The 14,057-nt window shown below is 39.5% G+C and overlaps 1 protein-coding gene across 1 annotated transcript in view; it reads right to left on the bottom strand.

The window, feature by feature from the left end:
* Window positions 1–2,232: 2,232 nt before the first annotated feature.
* Window positions 2,233–14,057, bottom strand: part of IL1RL1 (interleukin 1 receptor like 1) — a 38,654-nt gene continuing 26,829 nt past the window's right edge. The window contains exons 9-11 of the mRNA XM_067563524.1: window positions 7,077–7,220; window positions 5,229–5,387; window positions 2,233–2,579 (exon numbers count right to left, since the gene is read on the bottom strand). Coding sequence (XP_067419625.1) covers window positions 2,233–2,579; window positions 5,229–5,387; window positions 7,077–7,220 — 650 coding nt within the window. The remainder of the gene's footprint in view (window positions 2,580–5,228; window positions 5,388–7,076; window positions 7,221–14,057) is intronic.

Genomic DNA, 14,057 nt, shown 5'->3' with positions numbered 1-14,057 from the left:
GTTTCTGTACAAAGGGCTTATACACATTTAACACATGTAAGGGATACACAGTGTAAGTTGTAGAGCACAGGTTATTAAACCAACTCAGTTCATGTTAGCAGATATCTTGGGTGAAACTCTGTCTCCATTGAAATCAATGGGAATTTTACCATTGACTTCACAAGGCCGTATGTCACTCCTCATTTCTCCATCTCTACCACCTGTTGCTGCTTCAGCTGGAACACACTATTGTGATATGTATCATATTCCAAGATAAGACTGCACAACTAGTTGTATCACATTCCATAACTTCTATGCCTTGGAGGCAAACAACTTCTCTTTTGCAATGGATATCTTATTCTTTACTGAGTTAGTGGACCTAGTACTTCAAAAGCCCTGTCTGTTATCTCAGATCCTCAGTTGATGTAAATCAGTGTAGCTCCATTGACTTCAATAGAGCATTTAAGTTTACACAAGCTGAGAAACTGGCCCGCTATATTTACTCTATTAAATTCTATTAAATTTTTTTTTATGTTGATATAGTCCGCACTGACTGCAATCTATTAATTCTAACCTTTATTTAATAATTCATTCATCCACTAAGTGGTGCTCTGACTCCTGATCAGTTCTCAGAGATGAATGTTTCTATTTTCTTCCATCACATCTTTCTGAATATTCTAATGAAACACATACATTGGGATACATTCATGACAGATATCTTGGGCAGGATTCAGTTTATCTTTTTACAAGGCACAGCAGATTCTCTATTTGGAAATAGATATTTAGGTGAAGGGAAGGGTAAATTTGCCAGTGATCCAATCAAACAGGCACACACTCAGAGGAAATCTGATCTACAGCCATGGTGAATTTGTACTTTTTCAGTTAAGGCAAATTAATGTCAAATACATTGTAAAATATAATTGGTCGGGGGGGGAAATGTCCCCAAAAAGTTTTCACCAAAATTGTCAGCTGAAAATTTAGATTTTTTGTCAAAAAACTGAAAACCCATTGAGAATTTTCAACCAGATCTACTTAAAAAAGGAAGTAAACTATTATTTATAGGTAGAAACAAGTGTGCTGTCTTTCCAACATTCTGACCATTCAAGAAAACCCATTCACACAAGAAAGCCTTTCTTAACAATGCAGAAAAAAAATCAACTGCTCTTTCAGGCTCTTCTGTGAGGAACCTTATAACACACGTTTGTTCAATTGCTTGTAAGAATTTCTTGTTATTTTCTGCATAGTTTGCTCTCTCCCATGTTCATATGCAAAGACACAAAAGAGGCCCCTATCTTCTTGCAAGAGTTGATGGAAGTCATTGCTTGATTTTCAATTAAGCAAACCCACAGATTATTCTCTGAGTTTTAAAAGATCTTGCTGGATCAGAATCTGGAATTATTCTTGCAAATTCTCATGAAAATAAGAGAAAAAGATACCTGAAACAATCTAATGCACAAAGTATCCCATTTTACTTCAGAATCCAATATCAAGCACATCCACAATATTTAACTTTTTGCAATCAATTTTGTTGATTGTTTTGAAAATGTAGCAATTTTCTTTAAAATCATGTTTCTGTAAATTTAGCTTTAAAATGTTTAATTTTAAAAATGTATACTGTGCAATGAAAATACACTGGAGTGATATTTTCATTTCTTTTTTAACATGGCACAGATAATAAATTCACTACCTATAAAAAGAATGTATTTATTTTAATTCACATTTCACATTTCTATACCAAGCACTCAAAAATACATAAGCAGCAGCATCTAAAGCATATCTTTGTTATTACTAGCTCATTATTATAACTTTATTTATAATGGCATATAATGGTGTAGCATCTAATGGTATGTGATGAACCTCCCAAAAGCAGAAGATGTCCTAGTCCCTGAACTGAAGAGCTTACAAACTAAGCCTTTGATCCTGCTATCAGATACAAGTCAATGGAGCTCCACATAGATGGTAGGGTCCACCTGCACGGATCTGTTGCGGAATTAGAACCCAGTATTAGATATGATGCAGTGAGATGATAAGACGGAGAGTGTAGGAGATGAAGACTAGAGGGACCATCAGTTAGACAACATGATTACTTCACAAAGTGGTGGAGTAAGGAAGAGGTTTTTGGTTTGTTGCTGTTCTTTTAAATTTTATGTAGAGTAAGAAGGATCTATATACTACTCCCTCGATATCCTTGATATTTACAGAAAGCAAAGAGAAGCAGACAACTCAAAGAGACAAAATAACAAAACTTCCTATTTACACAGCATCGTTGAGCTGTGAAGGCTTGTGTCTCAGTGGCATATGGTACCTCACATGTTTCCAAAAATTAGAGTTGGATGCATGTGGGCATGCTGTGTGCTTCTCTTTCCATTTTATGGTACCTTGTTGCTTGATGATGTGCCTGAGGGATTCTTGCAAGTTTTCATAGTCCCCGATTGTATCCATTTCAAGGAGGAGCACCTTTATATTGTTCTGAATGAGAGCACTGTATAAGGCAATCTGATGGTCATAAGAAAATTCCTCACACTGAATTAGCTGTGGTGTTAGAATGATCATCAGTCTTCTGCTCTTCTGTATTCTCATTTCAAGTGCATTGGCTGCATCTAATAATGCACAAAAAAATCACAATATTGTGAGATTTCTTTTACAGACTCTTCTGTCTCACTTTAATCTGAATTAGTCTCTCATTAGGAATAGAAGCTGAAAAGCACTCAGTAATCAAGGGTTTTATTTCAAATTCTCTCTTTATTTGAAACCTTAATATACTGATTTTCTTAACTACCGGTGCCCAGTATTTACAGGGTATTTCTAATTTTGGTGCTTTACACAATTTTGAAAACCTAAGGTCAAATTCAATGGCGATGGCTTATACCAGATCTGAGTTTGGTCCATAGTTCTTATATAAATGAGGTTCTCAAACTGTATCCCATGGAGAACTGACTGGCTATATGCAGCTCTGAATTGCATAATCATTTCTTTTTGGGAATGCAAACATGTGGTACAGTCAGATTAACAGGCTCTAGCTCCTTTGCTTCTGACTCCTGGGAATGACACAACGATGTTGTGATCCATATCATCCCAATCATTTCTATGCAGAATTCTCTATTATCAATGGGAAGTTCTGTTTAAAAATAGATGGAAAAATATGGCCCAGTTTTTTGAAGAGAGAAAAAAATTGATCCAGTACATACACAGAGCCATACTTTGCTCCTACTCTGTGTGTGCAGTTCTCTGTGTGCGCAGTTTCAGTGGAAGTTGTGTACAGAGTTAAAGGATATGGTATGGCTTTTTGTGAATGCTTTCAGAATTGGGTTGACAAAATAGACAAACAAATCTATATTAATGCAAGAAGCGCATGCTGTCTGCTCTACAAACACATGCAAACCCCAAGGAGACATGCAATAGTTGTGGTTGTTTATTAACAAAATCACAGCAGAATTAGGTGTTATACTACGGAAGATCTGAGAGCTGAAATTCTGGAAATTTCATTTTGGAACATAGGATTTGTCAAACCAGATTTGACTATTGATTCACAAAGTCCAGGATCCTGCTACTATCAGAGATCAATACTTGATGTTTCAGAAGAAGGTGATATCCCCCTGTCATCATCTGGATTCATCCACATGTGCCCTCAGCTGGTCCAATAAGGACCTACTGGTTCAGTCATGATTATGACTTCTCTTCAGTTTCTCTTCAATGACTGCACAGACACCTTTTTTCTGTTAAGTAACCTCAATGCTGGTTTATTTATTAACATTATAGATAACTCAACCCATCATCTTTAAAGCAGACCTTTGTCATCTCCTACTTCTCCACACCTAGTTCTTCAGGCACTCAGTCGCCTTTTCTGGGGTGCAGCCCTCAGTTTCCTTCCCAACAGTCAACTGGCAATGTTCTCTCATCACAGGAGAGGCAGTCTTTTTTTTTTTGCTATTTGAATCAATCCTCTCTCTGGGCCTACCTTCTTTCCTGAGGGGTTTTCAGTTTCCCACAGTTCTCTTTCTGGCTCCCCTTTTGGAGTTCATCTTTCCATATAGCCTTTTCCCAGGCTGCCCTTCTGTAGCCTCCCTTTTGTCTCTGCAGCTCTCTACTTATCCTCTCAGTCCCATGTCATCCCACCGCTTTGTAGGGCCTAAGATGGGAGCACCTGACAGGTCATCAGGGAAGCTGGACCCACTTCATTTAAAAGGGACTATCCCCATCCTGTGACACCCCTATGCATTTGACCAATTATACATCAGTATACAGTAGTTGGATAAAGAATTCTTTCTTCATCCCTACAGAAAATGCCTTATAGAATGAGATATGATTACCCTTATTTTATCACTCATATCTATCTATCTATCTATCTATCTCAGATTACCAGCCAACAATTATCCAACCCTTGTTTTAAATCTAGTCATGGCATTTGACTTTTCCTATGCAGCTGTATTTCATTGAAAGAGAATGCCAATGATTAAGGGACTGAAGTCAACTGGAGTCTTACCTCAGAGTTTTCCAAAGACTAGTGATTACATCAGTCCTTTACTTACATGGCCAGTGAGTATTTGATTAATGACTATAGTGAGATCCCACAACCGTACTCATGCAAGTTATCCATCAGGGATCATCAGTGTGCATACAATTGTGAGAAAGAGCAGCGAGACTGAATCCTGAACTCTTAATTTGGGATTTTTGCCTTTTCAGTTTCTTGTAAAGCTGCTCATGCAGGGTTCAACTGTGGCTTTCCCACAAGTTCTGAGTAAGTAACAGTGCATAGTTACACTGCCTTCACGAGAAGACCATGAAGTAGATTTTGCCTTTGGGTATGTCTGTACTAGAGTTGGAGGTATAATTTCCAGTTCAGGCTGACGGACCTGCACTGGGGCTGATTGAGCGAACGTGCTAAAAATAGAAGTGTAGCTGCTGTGGCATGGGCACTAGGACAGGATAGCTGATCCAAGTACAATCCCAGTAGTTCCCTGTTTCTTCAGAAAGGTGGTAAACAATTTGTGCCACTAATCTGCAGATTACTCTCCTTGGCACACCAGCCAGCACAAAGCCACCTCCTCTGGCCCTGCTCACATGCTCCCTACCCATCTGTGCACGGGGAGAGTAGCAGCTCCACAGAGACTACTCTGACACACTGCTGCCTGTGATGTGAGTAGCCTGCACAAGAGCATAAAGGGATTCCTTACTCCCAATGTCAGCACACAACCAGGGTCACAGTCTGCTCCCAAATCATCCACTGCAAAATAGCTTTTGATCCTTACCTTCGCCAGGCAAGATGTCTCTCCCATAAATGCACAGTTTATATCCATGTTTATTTTCTAGAACATCTGGCAAAATCTGGTGAACAAAATATTCCACAAAATTAGCTTCATTAGTGCGATTTTGGGGATAGATAACATATGCATCGTACATCTTCCCATCTGCAAGTTGAAACAAGGGGAAAGCACATGGCTGTTAGTGAGGATGAAGAGCAGTTAGTTCAAGAGTTAGAAAAGAAAAATGAATCTTTTGAAATAGATTTAATTAGACCTTCCTGTTAAGCAGACGCTTGTAAATCATTGTATGGATATTTGTAAACTAAAGAGAATACACAGCAATCTTGTTGGTGTTTTACCATCATGGGTTGTCATGATTTAGGCCCCAGTCCTGCAAATACTGAAGCACAGGTGAAAATTTACAGCGCTAAAGACTGTCTCCCTAAATTCAACAATCCATACTGGTCATCGAGTTAGAATGAAACAAACCCACGCCTGTCACAGCATGAATCCAATATCATTTTCAGCATTTGTTCCTTTGGTGGCATCATAAACCAGTAACATCCTTTGCCATGCTGGGACCAGACAGCACATTTGAAGTCTTCCTACTTGTGGAAATTACCCCTCACTCCTAGGATACCTCATGCATCTGTATGAAGGTCCTGTTCACTCAAGATGTGGTGTTGCAGCCACAGCCAACGCCTAGTTCAAATTCTCCATTTTCTCTGTTATGCCCTTTATTTCCTTCAAACATCTCTCCCTTCATCTCCTGCTCCCCTCTAATCTTAACCCTGTTTCGTTTGTTGCCCCATTTCCTCAATCTGACATCTACTTTCTTTCCTTGACTGACTGGTCTTTTCTCCTTTGATTTCCTCTTAAATGGGGACACTGTTTCCTCCATTTTCTTTTTCCATCTTTGAGTCTCCAACCTTTATTTAACTGAAAATGTACTAATGAGTTCTGTAAGGTGCTTTGGGATATAATAGAAGATGCCATGCAAAAGAAAAGTGAATTGTCTTAAGTAAAATAAAGTTGGATGGAAAAGAAGATGCATGCAATAAATGAAAACTTGCCAGGATTAACTCAGTGCATACAAACAGGTTGATTTGCATGAATTTTCATTCTGTTTTGCATTAGAGCACCAATGGTTATGTCCTGCAGTTCATCACTTATATTACCTGTTAAATAAAAAGTGCCTTCTCAAAGGACCCTTTTAAAAAACGGCTACCTCTCTCTTATTTATGAATATATTTTTTGCTTTGATTTACAAAAGATATTCTTCTATTAACAGGCGCCCATTGTATGTTCTGGGCACCCTTACAACCATTAAAATTGATAGTCTTATGTATCACATTTGCACTGTCCCTTCCTAGTGCCATGTTTCAAGCAAGGATTTTCTTTGGGTTGAAGTGCTTTTTTTTTTTGCATAATACACTGATAGCACTTACACAGTCCCTGGGAACAAAGGGCTTTACACAGGGACTGCAGATGGTTAGGCTGCCTGGGTAGACCTAACTCACCTCGAGGTTAGTATTTGTACATCAAAAATATTCCCCCCCTTCAAGTACTAAATTTAGAAAACCGCCTTCATATTTTATAAAGGGCCTGGTTCTCCATTGCCCTTCTAATTGTGTATTCAATTATATTTGTGCAAAGTGAGCATAAAACACTGTGAGATCAGAATGCTACCATTTTACACCTGGGTGTAAATGGCCTTATAAGGTGTAACAAAGTGGCAAATCAGTCCCCAAGTGCATGGGATGCAATAAACCGTTATGCAATTAAACCACTTCAGAGCAATTTAACTCTTTGGCTTATTTTCTTCCCCCCATGTTTTGCATAATTCTTACTCACCATCCTGGGTTGTGTAGGGTTTAAATATCCCACGACACAGTAGGACAATATCAATTCGGAAAAACCGGTGAAGTATGACCAAGAGGGCTAGTATAACCAACAAAACAAGAATCCCTACTGTTATGTAGGTGCTGTGATGATGTTCTGCCAAGAAAAAGAAAAAAAGATAGCATTAGTATTAAAGAAGCTAGTAGTTGGGCCCCATCCTCAGCCTCTCACACATGCCCCAGATACGATGTTAAAAAGTAGAGGGATTAAAAGAACCTCCCCCAGTGAGCAGTAGTTGATGCACCCAGAAGACCCCACCCACAGCTCCATACCTGGAGGTTATGTCAGGGAATATGTGGCAGGGGTGTTGTAGCCACTGCATTGAAGGGGCTCCCCACTATGGCCAGCCTCCCATACGTCACTTCAGAGCTGGGTGAGTTTTAAAGCCTTTCTCTCCAAGGTATAAAGCAGCTGCCATACTAAGAAGGCCCCCAACATTTGTACTTTCCCACCAGAGGTGCTGTCAGGGGATGGGTGATTGTAGCTACTGTGCTAAGAGGTCTTCACCATCAGCCTTGCCCCACTGAGGTGACATCAGGGGACATGGGGTGGGGAATGCGGGAGAAGGAAACAGCAGCTGTGGTAGGAGAGACCCTGCCTTAGGTTTATGTATATTTTGCTATATATCCTTTCAATGCAAGCAGAATAACAATGCTGAACTGTATCTAGGCATTAGCAGTTACTCCTGTGACACAAAATGAGGCTGAAGGAAAATTTCTCTCATGTCAGAGTCCCTATTCTGTTCTCTTTTATCAGCCACTGTACGTGAAGCTGTTGAAATAACTGAAAACATACCTACTACTAACCTTTCAATGCTACAGCCACTTCTACAGTTATTTCAAATAATCATTTCACTGCAATACCGTGCTTAGAAGCTTGATTCTTTAAAAAAGTAAATAGGACTCCTTGGACCAGATCCTCAGCCGGTGTAAAAGGGTGTAGTTCCACAAACTTCAACCTCTTGGGATTTCAGTGAAGTTACCCCGATTCACACCAATGACCACTTAGCTATTAAAATGTCTGACTCAAAGACAGAGTATGAATAAGCTGAAAACCCACAAATGAAATCTAAGAAATATTAAGAATTCTGGAAACTAGAGAAGGACAGTACAAGTCACTCATGGGAGGATTAATTAAAGACAATACGTATTGCCATATAAAAGCTGATTAATAAGATATGAGTTTTGTGAGCTTAGTAAAATGTGTGTTTGGGGGTTTCCCCAGGGATCATAAAGCTAGTACAATTCTATTAATAATTTTCAAAATTCTGAGGATTACGTCAAACCTCCCAAGCAAATATTTAAACTTTTTAACACTTTCAGACAATCCATCATAGGCATGAATGATGTTATTTGATATGATGAAAAGAAAAGAGGTGATACTTTCTATTTAGATAAAGAGGTTCTTATATTTCTTAGTGTATCAAATGTCACCTAGGCCTGTAGAAAGAAATTCATGCTTTAACTAGCGGAATTGTTTACTTTGCGTTTCGAGGCCTTGGTTTCGTTTCTATCCAAATCACTGCAGTAAAGATGAGAAAAATATTTCTCTTTTGATTTTAAGGACATTAAAGCTTCTCTTCTCAGAATGGATCAGTGAAATAAAGGACAAACTGGGCACTGAAGATAAGGTATCCACCTTGCTGTCAACCCAAAATGACTGTTTTTGAATTTACTCATAATACTTTCAACATATAGGAAGATTTTCAAAATTGCCTAAGATATTTGGAAGCACAAAAGCCTCTTTTTAGAAAATCTCCCCCCCCTACAAATAACAACTGTAGTCAGAATTCACCAACATGAATTTTTGTCAAGTTTAACTTGATTTCAATCATGGGTTATTTAAATTTACTAACACAGAATTACTAAAACTAGCACAACCGCACTTCTAATACATCTAACTATTGAACTATTTACTCTTACATCCTTTTCCTCCCCACCCACCCAATGTTTAATTCATACCCCCAGGTGCCTGGGGGAACTTGGGGGCTTTTTTGTGGGGTTTTTTTTTTTTTTTTTTTTTAGGCGTATGCACAATTAAGTATCAAATAATTTGTTTTTCTTAATTGTCATAGAACACTTTTGGTACTATGGCCCTTGTTTCAATATTTATTTATTGAAAGTTGTACCTTGAAAAGATACTTAAAATGAAAGATGCTAGTAGGCACACTGCAAAGTAATTGCTACAGATTTCGTTAAGGTTATGGATTCAACCTTGTAACTTCACATTTAGCCTCTTTTTCATACAAAACAATGTAACTGATTTAAGCTTCATCTGTATTTAAAGCCCTAATCTCTCTAACAGATCCATCCATCCTTCTAGATATTTATTAGGGCAGGGTGGGAAATTAAATTTTAATTCCATGAAAGTTTTTGTGGCTTTGGATAATTTTTCATCTCAAATTGGGACAAAAAGCCAAAACATCAGACGTTTTCATGGAAGTAAAATTCCACAATATTTCATTTCAGAAACATCAAAATGTTCCTGCAGTGGGAATGTTTGGGTGTTTCCAAAACTCCCAGGCTCTGCAGAATCCTATAAGTCCTGGAAGCCCCAGCTCCACTGCAACACGCTAGGTGAGCTGCTGAGGAGCTGGGAAGCTAAGAAGCTGAATCTCCCAGGACTTTCAAACACTTCAGCAGACTGCCTGGAGGACTATGAAGGAATCTGGAGCCTGGGAGACCTGTAAGTAGCAGCGTCACAGTAGTCCACCAAGCTGGCTACTGACAGACAGGGAAGCTTGAGGTCCCAGGCTGCTGAGGACTCAGGGAGCCCCAGCTCCCTGGTAGCCCACCAGGCAGGCTGCTGAGGAATGGGGCAGGTTAGTAGGTAGGAAACCAGGCAGGTTTTCAGTCAGCAACCTGCAAGATTTCTGTCAAAAAGAGTTGCTAAAAATCAACACATTCCTGCAGAACATTTCATTTTTGGTTAAAAGCATGCCATCAGAAAATTTCTGACCAGCTTTAGTGTTTATATTATGCACATCACCATAGTATCTGGGCACCTAGCAAAAGAAAAACTGGTTTTGTCTTGACCCTCTGTGTGGATATATAATTAGTGACCCTGCATCACATTCCTAACAAGAATTTGATGTTTTTAACAAATAAATTCCATCTTATTCATTATTTATTATGGTCACTGTTAAATGTTTATGGCATTGCTGTATTTAACTGTATGTTACCATGGGTATGTAAAATAGTACTATTACTTAGAGAGGGAGTACTGTAAATACCACAATACATTTAACCACTGTGAGTGGTAAACGTCAAGATTTTAAAGGTATCCAGTTTTTTGTCATTTTACACCTTAGCATGTGAACTCTCTTTCATGAAAATCAAGTTCACTCACAAACCAAAAAACAAAAACAAAACAATTATATGTTTAAATTCTATTAACAAAAACTATTTTCTTGTTTTCTCTTTCCTGCGCCTATACTCTTGTGTTATGTGTTAAGCTATAGCTAAGACACATTTAAGTAAAACAGATTAACCTTCTCAAAGGACGTTGGGTCGTAATTTAGGACCAAAGTCATGCCAATCTTACTTTGGCAGCATTGTGACTGCACTAAAGGAGTGCTAGCTCAGTAAAGTTTGAGGATTTGGCTCTTTGTATACAAGTTTCCAGCACAGATATAATTCTGCCAAAATAACAATAATAAAATAGACAGAACTTGTTAAGCCATGTTCCAATTCTAAATATTTTTAAAATAGTTTCAATGTGATGTATGATCCACCATTTTTCATTATGACATAAACAGTCTCTGGTTAATTTATATCACTGTAAAGTTTTGTTTGTTCTTAAATCTAACATCGTCTTCGTGCAGCAAATTGACCATGTTGGTTCTAGCCAGCACCAAGGACCTGATCCTTCAAGAAGCTTTGCACAGGCAGAGCCCACTGCAGTCAGTGGGGCTCCGAGAAGGCACAGGGCTCCATCTACCTGGTGCCTTTTGGAGGAGTGGCGCTTCGATATTCACTTTTACCTCACAGACTAATGTACATTTTTTAAAATGATGGAAGAAACAGTGTCATTTCCTATTTATAGCGTGTGCTTGGGGAGCAAATCTAGCCAGTTGCTTCATGAAGCATAACTGGACGCACATCATCTGTATGTCATGGAGCCCTGGCTCTGTGGCAGTGGGTGGGGGTGAGAGGTAGGAGCAAGATAAAGGTAGGCTCTTCCCATCCTATCTACCATCCAGGGATTTGGAGGGATCAGAAGAATAACTATCTGGCATAGACTGATACAGCGATTAGGCTGACATAGCCTCCATGGAGCAGTTCCACAGCCTGGGGCAGATTTGCTAGGCCTTTGGATCTGGATTGGGTCCAAAGTTAATAAAAAGAAAAAGAAACATTTGAAATGGAAGAGCTTGTTTTAGTCCGATTTACAGTTTCACGGTTTCTTCAGAAGAATCTGCGCCAGAGAGAGACAATGCACTAAGTGGCCATTTAGAGCAGGGAGGCAACCTAAAAGCATGCGCCACTGAGAAATTCCATTCAAAGCCAGAAAAATAAAGGAGCTGAAGTAGGCCATCCCTTGTCCCTATAGTGCTGGGAGTTAGATAAATCTGACATGGAGTTTATACTCTTGATTTTGTTTTCAGAATTCCTACTGGGTAAAAGGGCCATGAAGCAATCAGGCCTCCAATGACAACACTCTTTCTCATCAGTCAATACACAGCAACAATATTGGGGAATGACTCTCACTGTCTTCCAGGGCTCAGCCGAGGGACAAAGCTTTTAATTAATCACTCCTTATTTTTATTATTTATTTGCTTAACTCTGCCCAGGATGTAAATTCTTATATTCACAGAGTTTAAAGCCAGACATGACCATTAGATCGAGTCTCATCTCCTGCATTTCACAGTTACGCTTGTATTCAGCCCAATAATTTGTGTTTGACTGAAGCATAATTTGTTTGGCTAATGCAGATCTTCCAGCAATACATCCAGTCTTGATTTAAGATATCAGGAGATGGAGCATCCACCACTCCCCCAGGTAGTTTGTTCCAGCGATTAATCACCCTGAATCTTTAAAATGTCTGCTAATTTCCGATTTGAATTTGTCTGTCTAACTGCCAGTCACTAGTTCTTGTCATGCCTTTCTCTGATAGATTAAAGAACCCCCTAGTATCGTGTATTTTCTCCCCATGAAGGCACTTATAAATATATTTAATATAATATTACATAAGGATATCACATAAACAATATTATATACATATATAATGACTGTTCTGCCCTGAGGTCTAAATGTCTAAAAGACAGCTAATTTAAAAAAAAAAAAAAAAAAGGAGTCCTGGCATCCCAGTTCAGCGAATACAGGAATCTTATAAGGAGCTGTTGACATCTTTATTTGTGCTAGATACACCAAGACTCTAAAAAAGGTCATAAATTTTCCGTGTTTATAAAGTATATAAGTATCAGACAGGAACTGGGCTTCCTGGAACTCTGGGTTCAATTCTCAGCAGGGCTGACTCAGCTCCTCTTCCCTCTGGAAGAGCTAAACTGAGTTCTATGCCATTTCTGGGCAGGATACTTGTGTAGGCCTTGTACAATGTGACTTAGATGTTTCTGGTTACTGAATTATTACTTTACTTCATCCTGTTACAAACAGCATATTCATGGTTTTGTTTTGTTTCAAGTAACAACAAAAGCAATGGGGAACATGAAATTTCTGGCTCGTTATAAAATAACACAAAGAGACAAGAGTTGATAAGAAGACACAAAAGGAGACTGAAGAGGGATAGCGTGATGGAAACCAGCCAAAAGAATTAAGATATTTTATGGCTGCTTTTGCCTTAAAATTAGCGAGAGATCCAAGTAGCAAAGTTTGGATCCAGCTAAGCAATTCACTCAAATCCATCTTCCAGAGAACTTTCCCTAAAGTTTGAGAGAAGATGAATCTGATGTTCTGGATGTAAGCCAACCTCCACTCAGAATGATTTTGGTGTCTGGAGAAGTGAATATTTTCTACAGCGGAGAGTGCACCAAGGACAAGATTTCCCCCCCACATTATGGGCCTGCCTGTGAATGTGGATGAGAAGATCAAGAAGAAGGGAGAAATGGAAGGTATCAGTGGGGGCTGTCTGTGAAGGCAGAGCAAGAAGTGTCAGTAGTGGAACAGCTCTGAATTGGGGTGAGGGACATAAAGATGCCAGAGGCAGCCTGTCTGTGAAGAGAGAGGGAAAGAATTAAGAGGTGTTCAGGCATTCATTCAGTGAACAGGAAGAGAGACTGAGAATGGCCTGACTGTGGGAAAGGAGCAGAAAAAGTGAATTAAGAGATGTGAGGAGTAACCTGCCATTGTAGGTGCTCAGAAGCCAACACTCCATAAACAGACATATAGACCAGACAAAACCTGTCTGTGAATTCACCTTAGAGGACATCGGAAATGTCCTGTCTGTGAATGGAGAGAACATAAGAACGGCCATCCTAGGTCAAGCTCCATCTAGCCCCATATCCTGTCTTCCGACAGTGGCCAGTGCCAGATACTTCAAACAGACTGAACAGAACAGGGCAATCATCAAGTGATCTATCCCCTGTCGCCCAGTCCCAGCATCTGGCAGTCAGATACTGAGAGAATACTGAGGATGTGGTGCTCGCCATCTCTGGGACAAAGGAGAGGAAGATGGAAGGATCTGGAGGCAGTGGAGCAGCCTGTCATTCCTATGAAAAGGGTTCAGGAGACATCAGGAGCATCTTTTCCATGAACTAGGCTTGGGAGAGGAGGAATCAGATGATATCAGGGACAAACTGTGAATGTGGAGTATGGGATGAGACTTGGTGTTTGTATTAGGAGGGTTTGGGCCTGTGGATTGTATGAGAAAAGAGTCCTGTGTTTTTAGAGAGAGGGAAGTAGGAGAGAGACGGGTGGAGGAAGGGAGCAATATTCACATGGCAGAAAAAACTGTGCATGGGGTGGGTTAGAGAAG

Source organism: Emydura macquarii, unplaced genomic scaffold (assembly GCF_026122565.2).
Source record: "Emydura macquarii macquarii isolate MOO-44397 ecotype Brisbane River unplaced genomic scaffold, CSIRO-AGI_Emac_v2 contig_2531, whole genome shotgun sequence".
Classification (NCBI taxonomy): Eukaryota; Metazoa; Chordata; order Testudines; family Chelidae; genus Emydura; species Emydura macquarii.
This window is presented reverse-complemented; position numbering and strand designations above follow the sequence as displayed.